General features: G+C 36.6%; 1 protein-coding gene across 1 annotated transcript in view; it reads left to right on the forward strand.

Annotated features, from left to right (window-relative positions):
* Positions 1 to 22,995, forward strand: part of LOC140171163 (lysosomal alpha-mannosidase-like) — a 68,696-nt gene that overhangs the window by 39,962 nt on the left and 5,739 nt on the right. Inside the window, exons 22-23 of the mRNA XM_072194353.1 lie at positions 10,830 to 10,979; positions 12,371 to 12,494. Of these exons, the coding sequence (XP_072050454.1) occupies positions 10,830 to 10,979; positions 12,371 to 12,494 (274 nt within the window). The remainder of the gene's footprint in view (positions 1 to 10,829; positions 10,980 to 12,370; positions 12,495 to 22,995) is intronic.

Below are 22,995 nucleotides of genomic sequence, written 5' to 3' on the forward strand. Positions count from 1 at the left end.
CCTATACCAACGATTATTGGCATATCCGAATCGTGGCTGAACGAAAATATTAGTGACTCTGAACTTTCTATGAATAACTGCTATCAAGTTTTTAGACATGACCGCCTGCCTAGAGGCGGTGGCGTATGTCTTCTTATTCATGACTCTCTTAAACCAAAGTTATGTTCTAATTTGATTGATGAAAATTGTGAAATGGTGTGGGTTGAGTGCAAAGTTGGCAGTGTCCATATTAAGATTTGTTGTTATTATCGCCCTCCTCGTCGTAACATAAACACTATTCCCATATTGAGCAATAGCTTAGCTCTTACTTCTGGATCCGGTTTGCCCATTGGAGCTAGCCATAAGATTATTGTCATAGGTGACTTCAATGTCAACCTCTTGGACCAATCCCACTATCTGTTCAATGATATCTCTGATTTTATGTCTGCTCATAACCTCCATCAATCTGTCTCTGAGCCAACTTACCACGCACCCAACACTACTCCCTCTCTCATTGATCACATATATTGTAATGATCCTGATTTGATTACCAATGTCAATCACCTTCCTCCTGTTGGTGCTTGTTATCATTCTGTTATTCACTGCAGTCTTGATATTCAGCTAACCAAACCCGACGTTGTACGCCGCAAAATCTGGCAATACAGCAAAGCCGACTGGGAAAAGGCCAATTATATATTGTCCACTTACCAACTCACCAAAGGGGAGGATGTTGATAGTGCATGGAATCATTTCCATTCTTTTTTCATTGACGTTATCACAGAATGTGTCCCTCAAAAGACTGTCTCATGCAAATCAAAAAATCCACCTTGGTTAAATGGGGACTTGCATGAAAAATGTGTCGCAAGAAACATATTCTTTTCAGAAAATGGAAAAAACAAAAATGATGAACTCTATGCCAAATACAAAACTATCAGAAACAAATTAAGTAATGAACTTAAGTATGCTAAACAATCTTTCTTTGACAATCTCCTTGACAATGATTCTCCTAGCAAACGTGTTTGGTGTTATTGCAAGTCCGGGTCAGGTAAATCTCCAATTCCTGATAGTGTTCACCATAACGGCACTTCTGGTACCACTTCGCTGAGATTGCCAATATTTTTTGTAATTTCTTTTCCGAATGCTTCAATGACTCCAATATTTCTGACATTCCATCTCTCCATTATGACATTTCTTCATTTATCTCTCTTTGCAGTTGTTCCAGTGATGACATCCACCCCTTAATCTCCAAGCTTAACAACAACTCAGCCGCTGGGATTGATGGAATCACAAGCCTCATGTTGAAACACACTGTGGTTACTGTCACGCCTATTCTTTCTGATATTTTCAACTTGAGTCTCGTAACTGGCCGTATACCTGATGCATGGAAACTGTCTCGAGTGATCCCTGTTTTCAAATCTGGGGATCCTCACGCTGCCTCTAACTACAGACCTATCTCTTTGCAACCAATTTGCAGTAAGCTTCTGGAAAAGGTTATTCATAGTCAAGTTTTGCAGCATCTCATCAACAATAATATTCTCACAAACAGACAGTTTGGTTTCTTACCCAAGTCTTCCACCACGGATGCACTCTCAACTGCTCTTTATGAATGGTACAATCACCTTGAGGATCGCAAAAGCATCGCCATGGCTCTTTTTGACCTATCCAAAGCCTTTGACCGCGTCCCCCACAGCCCTCTGCTCCATAAACTCAGAGCTGTTGGTATTTCCGGTCCACTCCTCTCTTGGTTCAGGTCCTACCTGTCCAACAGGTCCCAGTTGGTTGCTATCCGTGGTGTGGACTCACAATCTGTTCCTGTGCTTTCTGGAGTTCCCCAGGGCTCTGTCCTGGGGCCTCTGTTGTTTCTTGTCTATGTTAATGACTTGTGTCTTTCTTCCTTTTCTTTAAACAGTTCTCTTGTTCTTTATGCAGACGATACTACTCTCTTCAAGCCTATCTCTGCTCCTGATGACTTGGTTGATTTCCAATCCGACATTGATTCCATCCATTCTTGGTTCTCCTTAATCACCTTTCTGTCAATTCCTCCAAAACAAAAGTCATGGTCATTTCCACTAAGAAGGACCCTTTTCCGGATCTCAATCTCACTCTTAACAGCCTGCCTATTGAACGTGTGTCATCTGCGAAATTTCTCGGTGTCTGGCTGTCTGACAAGCTTTCCTGGAATCTTCACATTGATAACATATGCAGAAAAGCTCGCAAAATCATCGGCTTCATTCATAGATCTTTCCAATCAGCCCCCTTCAGCATCCGTCGTTCTTTGTACTTGGCCTTGGTTCGCCCCATTCTGGAGTATGGTTGTACTACTTGGCATCCTCTTAACATAACCCTTACCAACCGTCTTGAGTCTACCCAAAGATTCGCCTGTCGTGTCATTCTTCAGTCTTGGAACCTCTCCCCTGCAGACCTTCTATTCGATTCCGACCTGCCTCTTCTTAGTAAGCGTCGGATGTTGCTTCTCTGTGTCACTTATTTAAAATCTTTGCCAATCTTTGTTCTTCTCCCAACCCTTTCCAGCCTCATCCCAGACCTGGTCTACGAAACCTCAATTCCCGCCAGCTGTTCAAGTTCCTTTCCGCCGGCTTTCTTTGTCCCAGAGATCATTTTATCCGCTTTGCCTCCTCCATCTGGAATTATCTCCTGAAGCTATTGTCAATGCTTCTTCCTCCAGGCCTTCAAATTGGCCATCCAGTCCCACCTCCTCTAACCAGTTCACATAATTTATGTTTTGTTTTATTTTATTCTGTATTGATTATATGTATTTTCTAGTAATGTTTCTGATTTTAATGTTAGGGCAATCCTTCAATTTATTGTGTAATCAATATTGGATCTGCCTGGCATTGTGCCAAATGTTATAAATAAATAAATAAATATGCATAAAATTAGATATTATCACAATTCGGAGGAAGAAATAAAATGCTATCATCAATAAACTGACAGTTTGTGACCCTAGTAGGTGGTATTTGATGGGGTAAAGTTTGGGTAAGCTGTCAATCGGGTCACCCATCTTTAATGAACGGTGGATTGTTAATAAAATGTGTCTCAATGCCAATGGATGAGGCCAATGTCGGCAAATACAAATTTGCTGTATGGCCAAAAAGTTTCCTGAAGGTGCTGAATTTTTTTTTTAATTGCAGAAAATCATACCTTGAATATCTCCACTTTCAAACCATATAATTATTTCTTCATAAAATCCATGTTAACATACATGTTCAAGATACCAAATTTCTTCTTTTTTTTAAAATTAAAATTGATGTGTTTCAACTCTTAAAGCATGTTTCTCTGTATTTTGAATTTCAAGATGTCCAAGTTCCATGACCTTTGACCGATCATAAATCCAGATGGTTGAGGTATCATTTTAATCCATATTTAATGCTTTAAATGAAAATACAAAAATCTCAATTAACAAATGTATGACATGTGCCTTATTTAGTCACATTGGGTCACAAATAGGAGAAAAGCTCAAAAAGGGAAAATTAACGAAACCCAAGACTCAGAACCAGAAATATGAAATGGTGAACGAAGGAAAAACAATGGAAATAAAGTCTGTCAAATCATACTTGTCCAATGGTGCCAGTGGTCCTTGCAAAATTTGACCAGAAAGTAACAATAAGAATTTTTTTTGCTATATTTTGACATGCTTAAGAACCACAAAACCTGATGAGTGGTAAATCAAAACTTTACAACATGAATATCAAATAGTAATAATAATAAGTAATAATTATAATCATGATACAATTTTGTTTTCCTTTTCTCAAATGGTGCAGTAAATTTGAAAAGAATGTATTAGATATATACTGATTTTTAATTGAATACAAATAGTAAACTTTATTTTAGCCACAAAAATGTTTTTAACTTTTAAATCATTAGACCAATTGTAATGGGATTTACTAGTACATATAGCTCAAATGTAGCATTTCAAAAGGCAAATAGTGCTCAGAACCTTAAATATGCAGAGGTATCACTATTTCCATTTAAACGAGTCACGATGTTGCTTAAATTCTTACAAGAAAATAAGAATCTGTCACTCAACCATGATCCATACATAAATGGCAAAGATTTAACCAAACATGATGTTGTCTATCACCAAGAGGTATAAGTAGATCTGTTATGACGCATCTCAACCCCTCCAAGGGCCCATAACATGATCAATTTCCCCTAGAGGTGCCTCTTAGTTCACAGGTGTCACACCGCATTTCACATGAGGTATATCACCCAATCATCTAGTTAACCGATATGTGCGCACAGGCCATGCAATATGGTTATATGTCAGATGGCTGCTGTATGGGATTTGTCATGACAAGACAGCTTCACATTTAAGTGATGGTAACTTGGTAACTCAGTTCTTGAAAGATTTCAGGATCATATTCAAAATTCACATTGGACTAATCCAGTTGAAATCCATACACCCCCTATGGAAGACATGACCTGAATCCCCACACAGGGGTGTAGATTTCAAATGGAGTCACCCTTTCAGGTAACCCTTATGTGGAAAATCAATGTCATGTCTTCCATAGGGTTTTTTTTGGATTTCAACTGAAATGGAGATGTGATTTAAAATAAAAAGCCGGTAGTGTTACCCATACTCGCCTATTGCCCGGTTCCGCCATGATGCAAGGATAGCCTTAAACTGGCATGACATGAAAGGAAGAATTACATAACCTAACGCAATGTTATATGACTGGTTCAATTCCCATTCATGCATGCTGCCAGATCGAGGCTCTCCTCGCACATGGCGGAACCATGCAATGGGGGGATTATATGAAATAATGAGGATTAATTACCTCATTGTGTGCTAAGTAGTTGGAGAGGACCTATGGAACACACTGATGCTGATCCTCTGGTACTCCAATGGTTGTACACAACAATAATTTAGTTCCTTGTTGGACATCCCTGTGATAAAGACATGAGTCATTGTTGTAGGGCAACTTTTGGTACTTTTTACTCAGATTGCCCACATATCCACGTCCATGGTGTCCCAGAGAAGGCTTCCTACAATGCACTATGATTGGGAAATTTGATCAATATAACCTAATTTTAAAGGCAAAGTCCCCGTTGCCACACACACAAAATTGTAATTTTAAAACTGCAGCCAACGAGTTAATAGTTGAGACTTATAACTTATATTTGACTTTCTTACAGGAAATATTCATATTGGCCCACTGCATTAATTTAATTCATAAGTCTCAATGTTTTGAATGTTAAATAAAAGGATGAAAACACCAGATATTTGCACACAATCCCAATGCAAGGTATGGTCAATTGTGCCACATGTGTACAAAAGCCAGACATACAAGGTCAGAAACCCCATTGGGTTATGGGAATGTCTTCAAACATCCTCTGATGGTGTCCTGCACTATGATGAGTAGCTCACCTATGGATCAAAAAGAAGCTACTATGTGAAGTTGATTAGCACCATTCATTGAGTCCCCACATATCCCAAGGCGAGCAGACCATGGTTTGTAAGATTATATCATGTCATACATTATTTGAGCACCTGTCTGACAGGAGTGATAATCATACAAACCATGTTTGCAAAGCTAGTGAGACTCCTCCATGGAGACCTTTAATATCAGGGTAAAAGATGTTAGGACATTTATTCAGAACTTTTGCATATTATGGCATAGCGATTGTGGCACAGTAACACCATTTATTGATGTGTCATGTGATTGATTTAAAAACTTTGAGTTAGCTGCGTGTATGCATGCATGATGAGTCCATTACAGCAAAGTTTGGAATGAATGAACCTGATTATGTAAATGTGTAAAACATAATAGTTGTTATAAATTTTGAGGATTTATAGTGTACAACATGCCAACCCAGATTTTCGCTGACCACTGTGGCCCACGACACAACTTATGAACCATTAAAGAACATTCAGGGACGCAGCTATAGGCATATAGTCTCATAGCTTATTCACATTATAACCATCGCAACCAAGATCAGCTCCCCAAGTAATGTACGGGTATAAACTGAGACAATTAGGCTAGTTCCTTGTCCAGGGGAATTTCAAGTTAATGCAATTATTTTCATGAAAACCTTTTCCAACCACACATGGCTCAAACATTTTTTCAACATAGAAGTTTTAGTAGAAATTGTACACATTTTAGTAGAAATTCAAAAAATTCCCAATTTCTCAATTCCATGCTGAAACAGCACTGTCTGCAATCTTTACCACCAAATATCTGTGTCAATTAGGTCGTAAATACTGTTCATTTCATGAGAATGGCTGATCACACAAATTGCACAGAGTTGTTACTGCATACTTTTATGTGATTAGAATATGGTGGAATCGGTGACCCAATTTTATAAAGTGAGTCTTCAGACTTGTATTGCTTAAAATAATTAAAATTAGCATTCTTATTTTATGCTCCTAAAACCCCAAATATGTGACCCCTCAGCACAACTGAGCCCAGATGTTGCCAGTGCCACTATTGAGATATGCTCCATTGAACTTAACAATAAACAATAGGAAACAAAGGATTTATTGACTGTTTTATTGATTTTTCACTACTTAAATGTCAAGTACTATAGACATGATATACATCATTTTAAAGCTAATTTCAAGCAGAATATTTTGGTTGAATATCTCAAAAATGATGATTGGCGACATCCGGGCTCAGTTGTGCTGAGGGGTCACATATAAAGTTTTTACAGTCATTCCATTATTGTTCAATCATTTCTAGTTTAGCTCAGCAGATTTATTGGAGCATGATTGTAGGAAAAGGCCTCTAATAGTAATAGGTTAAAAAGTAGGTCAATGGATTTAACAAAAGGAATATCAGTTTTGTAGCTGACAGCAGCTATGCTAGCCAACTTTGTTCCATAATTATGTATATCTTTAAATGTGACAGGATCGTGGATTCAATCATTTATGGCTTATTACGCTATTCATGAATGAAATATGGGGAATTAGTGGGTAATTTGAAAGATATTAAGCGATGCTTGAACCAAATTAGAACGTAAAAGGCATCATGGGACAGGCAGAGAAAAGTGCATAGAATAATTCATCCCATGTGGGGAAAGATGGAAATGAACAAGTTATATAACAGACAAATTCCATATTTATTGATTTGGGGTTTCTAATTAATGATGTTCAACATGTGAGTTTAGCTATCTTTGAGAGATAGGGAGCTTTAACTGTGTGATTCTATTGAGAATGTGTGATTTATGGAAATATATAGTTTGACTTTGATTTTTTTTTTTTAATTTTTGTCTAGCATTGCTATGACTATATGCATGTCTGTTCTGACCTGCTCCCTTGAGAGGAAATTTGGTGGTTTTGTTCCCCAGTTTTTATTGATTTGGTTCTTACAAGCTGTGACAGCCGGTTTTAGCACCAGTGTCCAGCATTGTGGTTGTGAACTACCCTTTCAGCGGAGACAGGTTTTACGTACTAGTGAGGCTATTGTCCAACACAGTCCAAGTAAGTGTTGAGTCCAAGTGTTGACTATATTGAGCTTTTAAACTCTGTACAAGTATAGCAAGGAAGTTTCTGAAAACATAATAATGTGCAAAATCGTGTCTGTTGGTATCCAGGTCGAGTTAAAAAGTGGAGCTTACTGGATATAAAAGTAATGAACCAAGTGCTCAAATATTCAGCCCCTATCCTGAATGTTGGCTTTAATCCAAAAGCAGTTGAGCCGCCTTCAAAAGATCCAGAAGTGTGTTTATTGTTGCATCCTCATCTGAGATTATACATCATGTCTCATTGCTTTGGCATCTCGTCAAGTGAATGGATTTGCTCCATCACATGCAAAGAGATGAGATTTATAGAGAGTTTACCAGAAGGGATGTACTTTGGAGAGATTTACAAAGTGGTTCCGGATGGATGCTGTAGTACGATTTACCCTCTCCACACGGATATCCACCACAGAATAGATGATAAGTTCAAAATTTTCTTAAACAATAACAAAATTTCAAAGTTGTACATTTTCATGACCATATTTGGAATCAGCATGAAATATGTATTAAAATGAGTACAAACAAGCCCAGTTTGTGTTCAGTAGTTCTTGAGATAGCTCTTGATATTTTGAGAAAATGTCTCCAAACTGAGTATGTTGAAGCCTATGGCCACAGCATGTAGAGCATTCAAATATGGTTTCTTAAAGTGCAAACATGAAGAGATTTATTTGGGTCTGTGTCATTTTGATCCTGTCTGGTCCTTTAATCCAAATTTCATATTATGCCTCACCTGCCAATTTAATTGGGACATTTTGGTGATTTTAATATCAAAAATAAGAAGCGAAAATGTCAAAACCTCTTGACAAAACTTACCTCCGGCTCCATACAGCTTGCCTTAATTGTAATGAAATTACATTAGATCCTATACCCTACATTGTATACGCTAGGGAATGAAATGAAATGTTGACATTTTTGGGAAAATAATATTTAGAGAATAAACGATGTGAAATCTTTGTTTGTACTATGATCCTCTACCATGTGATAGATGACAGGCAAGTCCAATATTTTGTGTAGCGGAAGCTGGCACAGCCGGTAGGCAAACAGTGTACCAACTGTGAGCTCAGGCAGTCCAGTGGTATAACTGTCAGTCAGTAATCATGAGGTCCGGGGTTCTAATCCTGCTGAGTCCTGATTTTTTTCTGCTCTCTCAATTTACTATAATGTCAGTTTTCCCAAGCTTCATGAGGTCTTTGATATAAGACTTACAAAACAAGTTTGTTTCCTAGTAAGGCTGCTTGCACTTAAAAATTACATTTTCAAGCAAAAAACTTATGACAAAAAAAAAATTCTTACATTTGTACAAGCAATATGAAATCAATAAAGAAATCAATCTATAATTTTCTTAAAACTTGCAATTTTCATATCTAACCTACAATGTATTCTGAATAAGTGTATCCTGACTATAAAAAATATAAATAAACAAATATTTGTATTTTTGTGAACAGCCCATTTGTCGGAGGGATCATTAGTAGAAAAGGGTTGAAGTTAGGGTTAAGGGCAATTTAAGTTATGATTAGGTTTGGGGATAAGAGCTATAGAGTTAGCATTATGGTTAGGATTAGTGTTAGGGATATGCTAGGGTTAGAGTCAGACTTGGGACTAGAATATGGTTATGTTTAGGTTAGGGTTAATGTTTAGGGTTTGGTTAAGGGTTATGTTTAGCATTAGGATTAGGTCTTGGGTTATTATAGGTTTAGTTATGGTGATGTTTAGAGTAAGGGTTAGGGCAAGGATGAGGGTTTATAAGTAAGTTCATTCAGTCAGTCATATTTATTTGGCAAAAATTGACACAAAATATCGTACAATCAAACATACATAAATTAACACAAGGAAAAGTTACACAAAAGTTACCAAAAAGGAACAAAGACACTTAAATGCCAAATTGCCAGGATGACCCATTAAGTCTAGCTTCCTGTGTAGACTTGATTCCAATGAGTTCACACAGAAAGAACAAGATGATGCTATGAAAAATGAAGTTATTGTGTTTTCGAACTAATGACCCTTTGGACCATGAACCTATTCCTTTTTTTCAGTGGTTCACAAGAAACCTGGTATCAGCATGTATCCATGCTAAAATGAGCAAATAAAACCATGTTTCATTGACCGTGTATGCAAACATGTGTCTACACAATTCTAAAAAAAAGTCAAGATTTGTATTCATGAAAGGGATTCAGGAAATGGATCCATTCATTCATGGAGTCATAAAATATTGCTACAACACACCGCCCACCTGTGTCTACAACTAAATCCTGCCTGCATGATAGAAACACTAGATCAGCCAAAGGAAAAACAGTGTTATATATAAGCCTTACTTTGTTGGGTTAATGCATGGATGGGGGTGTATATTGGGGTTTACCCCAACCACACTGGTTTAGTTCATCTTTGATTGTAAAGCCCACCCACGCATGTCTATTTTTAAGAATCAAAGATATTGTGGAGTTGCAACTTTTGGTCAAATATAATACAACCACAAAAAAACAATAACAAAACCGTTAAAGTCACCAATGACTATCAAACAAGCTTTGATGTAACATGATTTGTGGAAGCCAAAAAACATACCTTGATGTAAAAAAAACTTGTTAGTAAAATTGGGAGGAAAAAGAAGTTAAAAAAAAGGTTTATATAGACCCTAAATTATGGGTTGCAATTGCAGCTTTTCTTTTATTATATATTTTTGTATATAAATATTTATAAATTTGAAGAAAAAAGAAGTTTATGGACCCTAAAGTACTTTTTATTCGGGGCTGAAACTGGAGAAATACTGCTACAAAAAAAGGTTACTTGTCTACTTTTTCCTAAGCTGGGTAAAAGTTGTACATAATTACTTTTGAATCTATTGAACAGCTAGCAATGCATGTACTAATTCAATGTGTCCCTGGCTGTTCAACAGAAGCAACAGTAATTAAAGCGTACAACTCCATCCAGCTTCGGGTGGAAAAAAGTTACTATAAATAATATTATATTATATTATATTATAAAAAATAAAATAAACTGCATTTGCACCCATAATGTCCAATCTGACCAGGTAATGTAACACTGTGGGTTACATTACCACTGTTGTGTACTAGATCCTCCTCAGTTTGGTTTGGTTATAGTAGGGATGTGCCTCTGAGAGAATATGACCAATTTTTCAAGAAAATTTGACAAATTGGACCCGATTTTATATTTGAGGCTCATATTTTTAGCCAAAGTTAACAGAACTTTGCAATGTTTATACAATATTTGTTCTTACATCGGGCTCCAGTTTGGTGAAATTGAGGTATTTTTTAGAAAATCTGAAACAATGAGACCCATATTTGCAGGGCTTCTATAGACACAACTTTAATCAATTTGCTAATTGTCATTTCTTCTTTGTTCATCCTTTTTTTCAGAAATCCCTTTTGACCAGATCCTTACCAGCCAATGTGCATTTACTAACTCTAGAACAGTGGACAGATGATAAAATTCTGCTACGTTTGGAGCACCAGTTTGGAGCTAATGAAGATAAAGCTTACTCAAAACCTGCTGTTGTCTCATTAAAGGTAGGAGTACAATCTACTTCCAATGATAGAACTAGAGCGATAACCGCACCATAGCTGAACCATGTGGCTTCGGCAGTATATTGTGGTAGGCCTATACCACTGTCACCCGAAGTCTGTAATGGACATAATCTCGAAATGCTACGAAGGTATGACCGCCCGAGTGGTGTTTATTGCCCCTTAATGACCTTAAATGAATTTTAAAATATTTTCAACATGTTTAGAATGTCATAAGGATCATTTCATTTAAATTTCAGCTCAATCGGAGCATTTTGGAAAACTTGACCTTTGACCCCTTTATGACCACTTAATGACCTTAAATGAATCTTAACATGTTTTTAAAATTTTAAAAATGTCATAAGGATCATTGCATATAAATTTCAGCTCAATTGGAGCATTTTGAAAAACTTGACCTTTGACCCCTTTATGACCCCTTAATGACCTTAAATGAATTTTATAATATTTTTTTAATGTTTAGAATGTCATAAGGATCATTGCATTTAAATTTCAGCTCAATTGGAGCATTTTGAAAAACTTGACCTTTGACCCCTTTATGACCCCTTAATGACCTTAAATAAATTTTTTAATGTTTTAAACATGTTTAGAATGTCATAAGAATCATTGCATTTAAATTTAAGCTCAATCGGAGCATTTTCGGATAAATATGACCTTTTTTTACCCCTGTGACCCCTGGATGACCTCTGACGTTTGGAAATATTTTTATTATATTCGTTATGTTGTCCTCTTTCATATGACACCACTCATGGGGTCATACCTTCGTGGCATTTAGAGATATGTCCATTTCAGACCAAATGGTTAGTCAGTTAGTAAGCTAGTAAGTAAAGTAAGTAAGTAAGCTAGTAACATACACTCATATAGGCTGATACCATTTCATGGTTCAGCAAAAATACAGCATTTAATATGTTTTACAGTGAAATTCTCACAACATAACCTGCTGGCAGCTGTGAGCGATATATCCCACACAATCATATGATATAGATATTTGAATTTCGTCACAGAAAAATAAAGCACTGATTTTTTGGAATAAAAAACATTATCTTGTTTTGTCACAATTCTAATCCTTTAGTTAGTTCTAACTGGCAATAAAAGTCAAATTTTAAATAATATGGCAATTTGATGGGAAAATGGGCCAAAATTGCATGTTTTCTCACAATTGTAGTCACTCTTGACACTAGGGCTGTCATCTTGTGATCATTATTTAAGTTACTTTTAAAAGTTGAAACTTAGCAGGCAATTACAAGAAGGATGGATAAATAATATTTGATAAAATTAGTATTTTGTTGTACCATCGCAAAATGCAGTTCATTTTCTACATGTAACTTTTTTATAGGACACCTTGTACTTGTCTTGATTCTCTTTATTTTCTATTACAGGATTTGTTTGTGACCTTTGACATAGTGAGTGTTGAAGAGAGGACATTAGCTGCTAACCAAGTACTGGGAAAGGCCAAAAGGTTAAAATGGAATGTTACTGACAGCACAGATCCTACTCCACCAGGTAAACGTGTGATTCATAGATTATCAGAGATTTTCTGCATCAAATATTTTGTCCACTTGATCCACCAAACAATTTCATCCCAGCTTCATATCAGATTTTGTCTTTTGGTTCTATATCACAACTATGCATCAAATAATTGATGAATTTTATGGTTTTCTGATGTAGCTAATCACTAACAATCCTTTTAATTGGAACTTTAAAGTTTTGAAGTTTAAACTTATGATCCCTAAAACACAAAGAAGTTATTCTTTCCTCAGAATTTTCAGATGGCACTCCATCTTTCATCAGTGAGATTGAAACGTTAAGTGTCATCAAGTTGTGACCTTGAAGATTGAACCTGCCCTATCCTCCTTGAGACAGTTGGCAGTGCATATCACATATTATGAACTATATATGTCAACTAGGATGGGAGCAGGTTCAATCTTCCAGGAGTCTACAAGACTGATGAAATCTAAGGTCAAAAAAGTCACCTTTCTGATGATACTTATCAAAGTCTTAATCTCATTCACTACTTATACCAACTAAGATGAACTTTCATGAATGTTTCCAGAATTGGTTTAAGATGTTTAAGACTGGCACCTCATCTCTTTTATGTCCTTGTTGGCTTGTTTTGTTTTGATCTTTACTATTATTTAGAATATCCTCTCTCATTTATTTTACGCTGTCTTTGAGAAGAATCTAGTCTTTATGAGTCTTGTTTTTGTATAGCTGTGTAATGCCGTAAGCAATGTTAACAGTAATTGGTTTTACCAAAGCGTTGCTCCTCAATATTGACCGAATTGTGCAAAGTAAGAGTTGCTATTTGTAATTTGAAGAATGAAGTACCTCGGATATTACAAGCACATATACAAATAAAACTATCTCTTTCTCCTATTCTCCTCGCTTTCTATTTATCTTTTGTGTCCTCTTTCCCCTCTCTCCTCCCCCTCTCTGTCTCAAGTATATCTCTTGAGATGTGGCAAACAATATAAAGTGATAAAAGAACTACACAGTAACAAAAAAATACATTACAATGTTAGATGTTTTAATCTTGCCGTACCATATCAAATCTGCTAACTTTTTCAATAATCTTTATTTTGAGAAAAGAATTTTATCTCTTTAATTTTATAACTATGTAGAATTACGTAAAAAAATAGCAAAAGATACAAACACCAAATGCAAGTGTTATTGAAGTAAAAGTGTTATACAGCAACACATATGGTTAGATTATATTGTGAAAGAGGTGCATCGCCTCCCTGTGCCCTTGATCTGTCTACGTTCATCATGTGTAGCTTCACACAAGTAGTCTACACTCAATAAACAGGAGGTGTAATGTGAGAGCATTAAGTTGCATTGACCGGACAATGTGTCTAGGCTTGACAAGGAAGATATAACATTTGCTATGATAGGGGAGCATAGTTACACTTATATAACACTTTTTACAGTTTTTCATAGAGGACTTGTTACAAGGAAAGTAGACGTCCAAACATGGCGCCAAGTTCTCTAGGTCATATACATTTGTCACACATTTTGCAGGGCTGTCAACTTTTTGGAATTGCTAGGCGTGAGACACTGTCGTACAGGGCGAAATTATTTTTTGCCTACTACAATGTTCATTTTGACCCATGATTATTTGAGCCACGGCACTTGAGAAGTGGGGGGTATGGACAACAAATTATTTTTACGATGCGTGAGATTTTACTACCTAGGCGTGAGATTATACTACCTTGGCGTGAGACCGTGAGAAAATGACCAAATGCGTGAGACTCACGGCCAATGCGTGAGAGTTGACAGCCCTGCATTTTGTGTTGTTATTTTGGAGATATTGCATGTATGGAAACAAGATACGGAGCAGTTCAATGACTCGCAGCTAGTAACTTGTAATATAACACAATTGTGTCAAGTTTAAGATCCTAGCACAGGGTGATATATCTGGGTCAGAGAAAGAAGCGCAAGCTGTGTTGATATATAAGAGCAAATATGATACCCACAGCATGCTGGACATAGCACTATGCCCATTGCGATGCCTGTATTATAAGCAGTCACAATGAGCACAGTGTTTTGGTGACATATTCTGTGTTTACCTTCCTTTGGCACTATCAATAAAAGTGATCAATATATTGATAAGAATTCGATATATCATATGCCAAATTCGTACCAGTTGAACTCAAGTCAACTTGCAAGAGTTGCAAGTCACTAGCAACAACTAAATTGCTAGTAGCAATTGTAAAATCGCTACTAGCGTTTGATCAAGTGATTTTCTCTGGATTTGTGACTGCTAGTATGCTATGGGCATGTCCATAAGCCAGATCAAACACCAGGATCATTCAAAATGACACTATGTGTTAACTCGTATGATTTACTCACTTTTACTGTACATGTATGATAGTATGTGGGAATGATTGAGAGTAAAGTGTTTTAACCAATTTTCATGGCCCTATTTTGTCTAAATCAGCAAGCTTCTAGAATTTGAACATAATTAGTATGATTCAGTGCTATCAAATACCCGAGAGCTTGATTTATGACAGAGCTGGAGGACTATCTTTATGTGCAGATGTGAATGAAAACTGCAGGTGGCATTGACACTTGCTGTCATTGTAGTGTAAGGGCGTGATAGCAAGGTATTGTGGTTTGCCTTAAATATCTTCTGTGGTAATATAGGATGTCTATGAAGTTGCAGCAGTGACTGAATTCTTGTAGCTTTATCATATATTATAATAGTTGTGGATCTGGACTTTGAATAAAAGGGTACCCATATCACATCAAGAGTTGACTGGATTGATAGAGATGAAAGTGTATGTTTAATACAATTTGGGGGAGGGGGCAGCCCTGAATTAGGATTGTTGTCTGGTCTGAAAGGAGAAGACTATAAAATCACTTTTCCAGCTGTACTTTTGCATCAGGGTTCTCGCTAACTTGTGTTTTGCGCGATTCTGCACATGTATTTTATGCAAGTAATTTGCGTTTTGGTGAAGCAAATGGGTTTTCTGGTGCACCACATTTTCAGGACTTTTAGTTTCGAGAGTTATTGTTATCCATGCCAAACAAGTTACACATGCTGTTGCAACACAGTGTGTTGTCTAGCAATGCAGATCTCACTAAACCACACCTAGAACGTGGTCTAGCAAGATCGCAAAACCAGAAATCATGGCGTAATAAATCTTCAAAATAAAGAGGAAAAAACAAACTATACAATGTACATCAAGAATTGTGCAGGAGATGTCCAATTCATTAGAGTGGAATACTGTATGATGAATTCTGCATCCTGTGTGCAGGTAATAGATGCTATTTTAGGTTTGCAGACTTTGTCACCATTGTCAATTACTAAAACCCTTAAATTATTAAGAAATCCCTTATTTTTAGAGAATTAGGGGGTTAAGTTGTTTAAAAAACTTTCAAAACCTAGTGTGAACCCTGGTATATGATTTCAGTGCACTTGTGTAAATAAATCCAAATGTCTTGACAAAAGATCCATCAAAATCTTCTGATTAAATTTAGGGTTATGAGAGAAGTGTTAGCAGCAAATGACCCCAATTAGTTTATGGTAACCCTCTGGCATAATCAAAATTTGAGGTCAAAATTGAATTGGATATTTGCTTACGGTGTAAATGGTACGGAAGAAACTCAAAACACTTAATTATAAAATTGGTATAGCAATGGGTCCACTTGTATGATTCTCAGACACACTCCCCCTACCTGAACTAACCTTGAGTTTGGAGAGGGGAATACTTACACTGTCTATGCTGATATATCATCTCTATCACATGTATTCCTGTTTAAAGGTTAATGAATTCCAGTATGAGTTTTACACATTCATTGACTTTTTATCTGGGGATGGATAGGAACACTCATGTTTCTTAATGTAATTGTAAAGTACACACATTCATGCATGTAAAGGTGCCAATGAGCTATTCGAGTTTATATCCATACTTTTATGGAAGACATAACCTTAATCTTCCAGACAGGAAATCTTTCTGCTTGCCGCCTTTGGTTTTTTTTTGATACCAAAATCTATGTTATGCAACATTCTTTTCAAAAATTGTGAAGATTGAATTCATAAAACTAAGCTGTGGCCCTGATAGAATATGTTGCAAGGTTCATTCAATTAGGCTATTCCATTTGAAATCCATACACCCTCTATGGAAGATATGACCTTTTTCTTCCACACAGGGAGTGTGAATTTCAAATGGGACTACCTTAAATGGAGGGCTCCATTGAAAATCTATACCCACTGTGTGGAAGATTAATGTCATGTCTTCCATAGGGTGTATGGATTTCAACTGGAACAGACAATATTATAAATTGGATCCAGTTTGACATTGTTTGTGCCCACAGATCAAACAGCATGTATGTACTGCATTCATCCTCATGTACTGGTGTTGGGTCACATTTGACATGTTTGACCAATTTACCCATATCAAATTAATTCTTAAAACAAGTTGTTGATTATCTGCATGTCCACCTGTGGTTTGCCCCTTTGCCTCAATTAAAGTCTGAACAAAAGTAATCCATCTGCAGGCAAAGTTTAGATTGCTGTAGAAATCAGCATGGTGATTTCCGTAGCCACAGCCCCCAGATGTCAAGTTTAATGAACCGATATAGGTCAACTGCTTCATATTTTGGAGAGCTACGAGTCTTTAATTACGTTTACAATAGAAAAAAGGTCACAATTCAAATTCTTCCTTGAATGCAATACAGGGTGATTCAAAATGAAATAAACTCATGTTTGTGACGCTTTTGTACATAGTCGAGAATGAATCCACTGAAAATGAAAATATCATTGAAAAGAGTGGATTCTGAATGTCTAAATTAAAAAAGAAAAAAAAAGAATTGTTGTATTTGCTCACAGGAAACCAGAGTTATACTTACTGGAATAAAACCAACCATTTCACAGCTGTACATGATTTCACTTACCATGCGTGTAGTGTATTGATTATATTCAAATGCAAAATCCATGATGGTGCTGCAGTTTTTATAGATACCTTGTATAACCATGATAACTCAATAGCTGACCCACACACCAATGGCCCTTGAGCAACTCTGAAATATACACTAAACATAGCAAAACCAGGTATTTTGGGCCCACAAGTAAATACAATGAGAAACAGAGACTTAGAGTGCTCTTGCGCAAACTTTCTTTGAATATCATATGAGAAAACTATATATTTGGTGTGGGGTAGGGGAGACTCTGTGTAGACAAAACTTAATACTTTTTTTATAATTGCATTGCCACAAAAATGCAAGTGTGCTGCATGTCAGGTTGTGTAGGGGTAGTCATTCAGTGGTGTTAAAGCCATATTATAACATTTGCTGAGGAAGACGCCCTCACTGAATTTTTAAAATTCCTTTTTTACACGATTAAGTTGTACTTTATTAAACCAATATACCCTGCAAAAATCAAGACTCTAGGTGCTGTAGTTTTGTCAAAATCCGAGATTTTGAATAAAACGCCGAACCGGCGCTTTATTATTACGATGGAATTATTAGTCGAACGCATGATACACGATGTTCATAACAGTACGTACACGGCATGCGGGACGGTGATATACACAACAAAGGGTCGTACCACAACATGACCGAAGGAGTGGTACGTATTGGCGAAGTATAGTAAATTCCAATTTTCTTTGCTTTGCCGTAGTTGTTCGCTCAAAAATAAAAGGGATATATCTGACAGTAAAAGCTAACATTTTATGGCAAAGAAATGCTAATCTATTTTGTTTGAAAATGTTATAATATGGCTTTAATGTATCTTCTAGTGCTGTCATCGACATGCAATTATGTCGACATGAGGACATCAGAAAAAGTTGCTGATTTTGACATAAAATTTGGATTCCAACATAATTATATTGACATTGTTTATGACTCATGGTACTTACGAAATAGTAGTAAAATTAACTAAAAATCATAAAAATAACCATTATGTCTTACATTTTAGTAAGTAGCTTCACTAGCTTGTACTAAATAAAGCTATTTCATGCATTAAAGATAATGTGTAGAATACACATTTACTGTTGTATTTTCATTGACCGAGTCATGGGTGATAGGGCGACTTGTATGTTCACATGGTGTTGACATGTCGATAAATGTTTCCGACATTTTACAAGAAAAACATTTCAAGGACAGCACTAGTATAAAGCAGCTTTTGAAAGCAGCTTTTGAAAAAGGGAATCAAAAAGAAAGCAAATAGCAAATCTAGATGTAATGAAACCTTTACCAGACATGCCCGGCCTGATGATCAGGTGAAAAAGGGGATTTATTTCTTGGTTTACATTCAGGTGTGATGGAAATGATTACTTGGAGTGGGTGTTGTTTAATGGCTATCTTTAGACGTTTTTGTTATACAAGTCTTTAGTGATGTTGATATAATGGTCAATGGTGGCTTAAGGCTGACCTTTACAAAGGTTCCACAGGGAAATCATATGAAGACAATTTGTTAAGCTTACCAGCTGTCTGTCCATCAAAAACCACCTAGATGTTTTCGCTGTAGATCAGTGTGGATGCAGGGAGATTTCTGTGTTCTAAATTTTTGATGCAGGGTGATCCTATTAAAAGTTGAAGAAGTGAGCAGTCGAAAAGTTCATTGGCTTTGTCTTTGACTAGAAATTGATATCGTTATGATTTAGAGAAAACTTTTCCATGAACTTGTCGGCATGTTGGTAGATAATCATGGCCTTAATTATCTCTAAAAGCTGGCTACACCACTGAGGGTTGGATATGATTTATTTAATGCTGTGTTGTCAGCAAAAACTTAAAAATCAAATATGAACTTATTGCATACACTTTCTTTTTAACCGTGAAGTGGAAAATTAACTTCCGGGGATTTAATTGATTGACACAAAAGTAATGTTTTACTGATATTGGCTTAAAGGCTGCAACATACTGAAGATGGGAAATTGAAGAATTCTATCAAGGGGATTTGTCAGTTACTGAACAGCACTCAGGAAATGGATTTGGATATAAAGTGTCAAAAAATGTGCTCCACTTTATTATTAGCTAGTCATTGTAAATTGTGTATTTATGATGCAAATGTCAGCACCTATGAGGGAAGAAACCACCAAACCATGAGAATAGATTTATAATGACAATCAAATAATCAGTTTTGAAATTGTATATAAACTGCTCAAATAAAGAAAGTCCGCAGTCATGTAACCTGTTCTACATCGAAACCTGATCCTGTTATGACAATTTGATTGATAAAGGCGTGTGCAGAATTTTGTTAGCTCCAATCTGATACCAAATTTGCTACCCAAAACTCTAAATTCACAGAGATTGATACCTGTATATGAAATTTGGTGCATTTTCAAAAGTTGCAAATTAAAAACGGAGCACGCGGATCTGTAGGTGAATGGCAGAGCACGACCATTAACATAGCCCGAAACAACCGCTAGGTCCTATCGATCGCATCGTGCCCTAGTATTCATCAGTAAAGCACTGTAACAATCCATGCGTTTTAAATTAACAATTGAATAAAGCGCGCAGCTTCGGATAGTCGACATGGGTTCATCGTGGGCAACCAAGCTTGACCACATTGCCACGCTAAGCAATTTCGACCGCGTGTATCGTTTTGATTTGCAACTTTTGAAAATGCACCAAATGCCATAAACTGGTATCACTCCTTGTTACTGTTGAGTGTTTGGTAGTAAATTTGGTATCAAATTAGAGCTAACAAGATCCCGCACACGACCGTATCAATCAAATTGCCATAACAAGATCAGGTTTTGAAGTAGAACGAGTTACATGACTGCGGACTTTCTTTATTTGAGCAGTTTATATATATATATTTAGGGTCTTTTTATCTTTTCAGTTTCCGTAAGTCTATTGTTCAGATATGAAAACGCAAGGGATTCAGTAAGTTTACTGTAATCTGACTTCATTGTTAAGGGGCCGTCCATAATTTTCGCCATTTTCACTTACGTACAAAGCGTACGTAAGAGGGAGGGTGGGGGTAAAAATTCTGGGCATGTGTACGTAAGAAAAATGGCGATTTGTTTGAGCAATATAAAAAATGAAAATGGAAAATTATGGTTTTCCAATATTATATTCATAACTTATAACCAATTGACCTAAGAAAATTGAATTGTTCAATTCGTTTTAACAATTCCTATTACATGCCAACACTGATTTTGAGTCTGATATGCACTATAATACATCATTTTCATACCAAAGTACATACGACAAAACCCATAGTTTAATTGTCGCACACCAAAGGGATGTCCTCCTGGTGCCCCTATTTTGATGTGATCGCTGGGGTTCTTAAAGGAAAAGACAGTACTGAGATGTTGAGCAGATTTTGGGGTGCATTAGTCATTAAGTTTAGATTTGAGTTAATTTATTGATGGCTCTCGTTTTCATGAAAATATGGTTTACAAAAGAAGTTTTTTTTCAGCATTTCTCAACTCATCCGTAAAAACATAATCCAGAACCAACTATCCTCCCGGAACACTTAACTCTACTGACCCTAAACCTAATGGAACCCTTAACCTAAACTCTAACCCCAATCCAACAATTTTGCTATTAGTAGTACTCATGGAAATCCTTCGCCATTTTATTTGTACGTAACTCGAGGGAGGGAGGGGGTAAAAAGTTACGTACGCTTTGTACGTAAGTGAAAATGGCGAAAATTATGGACGGCCCCTAACTCTGAAGTACCAATCAGCTTAATTTCAATAGAGGGGATGCCTATGTCAATAAAAGCGGGAGAAACAAGAGTATGTTAACACCGGTGTTTTTAATGGTCTAGCGCCCTCTTTTCTTTGACAGTGGTAAATTGATCTACATTAATTTGACAAAATGCATGCCAATCCATATGACAAAGTCCACTTTTTTCTGTAAAAACGTTGAAAATAAGCCCGTAAATCACAAAAGGTCCGCTTATGAGTCTGTCGCACCCCAATGCACTTGTGCAGGGCCACAGTGTCGCCCTTTCCTCGTATCAATGCCTATCTCCCTATTTTGCTTCCTCCTGCCTCCCCCCATGATCAGTCTCCCCACTCCCACCCCCGGTCCCTACTCTCTCCTCTCGAGTTCTTCTCTTTCTAGTCTTTCCAGTCTTTCTGTCTCTCCCTCTCCTCTCTTTCTTCCTCACCCCCTCCCACTCTCACTTGTTCAGTCTCAAGTATCTCCCTCTCTCCCTCCCCCTACCCTCCCTTTGCAAAATTTATCAGCATGATCCATGACTGAAAATAAGCTCTGCAAAAATAAACATTTAAAATAAACCTGAGTCTTGCATATAGGCCCAACCAATTATCAGATTACCTTGCCATTATTACGAATGAATAGAATAATTTATCTTTGCTCCAATACAATTCTTTTGTATTGCATTTCAATATAAAACATGATTATCAAATCACCACTTGTACGCGCCTCATTGGGAGATATTTGGCTATTTCAGACGCTCGTTTCATCGCCAATATGAAAGACTTTTGCTTATAACTTGGCAACATGGTTAGTATATATTTCAATTTTGAAGCCGTTACAATTTACATGCATAATTTAGGACCATAAAATTTAGACTCTTCTTTTGTCTAGATTAGCACCCAACCGCACATCTCAAGGTTTTATGCAAAAATCAATATAACTTACCAAAACGAAAACTGAAATTTTCAGTAACTAACAAAAGGCTAGAATAAAAGATTGGTCACACCTGGGAGACTACCACTTCAGAATAACAATGACTTACAAAAACAGATACGGATATGGAAACGGAAACAGAAACTGAAAAGATAAAACGACGGTTAGATTAACTACCTCAGAGCTCTATGTATAGTACTACAATTATGGAAAAAAAAATAGTTGACACACTTGTACTGAACAATTGAAATGCATGGCCTATCAAAATTAGAGAAGTCAGTGATACAGGCATACACAGACTCCCCCTATCTCACCCTTACCCACTCCCCATCTTTCTATGTTGGAGGTTCTCACAGACCTGACAACATGGCTTTTTCCATCATTGAATTTTAGGAGCAGGGGCAGAGATACACTAAAAGACATGAAAACTGCGCCAAAGATTTTTCCAGGATTGTAGCTACATGACTACATGTAATCTCTTTTAATTTTGTTTTTTGAACTCGCCTTTTGCAAGTCATATTCTTCTGTTGATTTGATGTTCACTGGGGACTGGTGAGTTTTTCCCTAGCATTGCTTTTCTTTGGAAACAATTACTTTCTTGCCCAGATGAGACTAAGTCAAACACACAAATACCCCTGTGCACTAAAAGAAGGAGAAACACTTCCTATATGGCAACAATGTGGTGCATCTTTTTTATGTATATTGGATATTCAAGTGATGTGTATTCTGTACAGCAAATATGCACTTCTTCTCCTCCTTTTAAATTCATAGCTATTTCAATATTGACATTTTTGGGTCAACATTTAAAAAAAAATCATTTTTCAACCCAAATATCTCAACTCACCTCATATTTCAGAAATGACAGGTGGGAAAATGAAAAGAACAACATTTATTAATTTTAACGGTGATGAAAATCATTGTCCACAAATGTTGCCAAATAATTGTTGAACAG

This window comes from Amphiura filiformis, chromosome 15 (genome assembly GCF_039555335.1).
Source record: "Amphiura filiformis chromosome 15, Afil_fr2py, whole genome shotgun sequence".
Lineage (NCBI taxonomy): Eukaryota > Metazoa > Echinodermata > Ophiuroidea > Amphilepidida > Amphiuridae > Amphiura > Amphiura filiformis.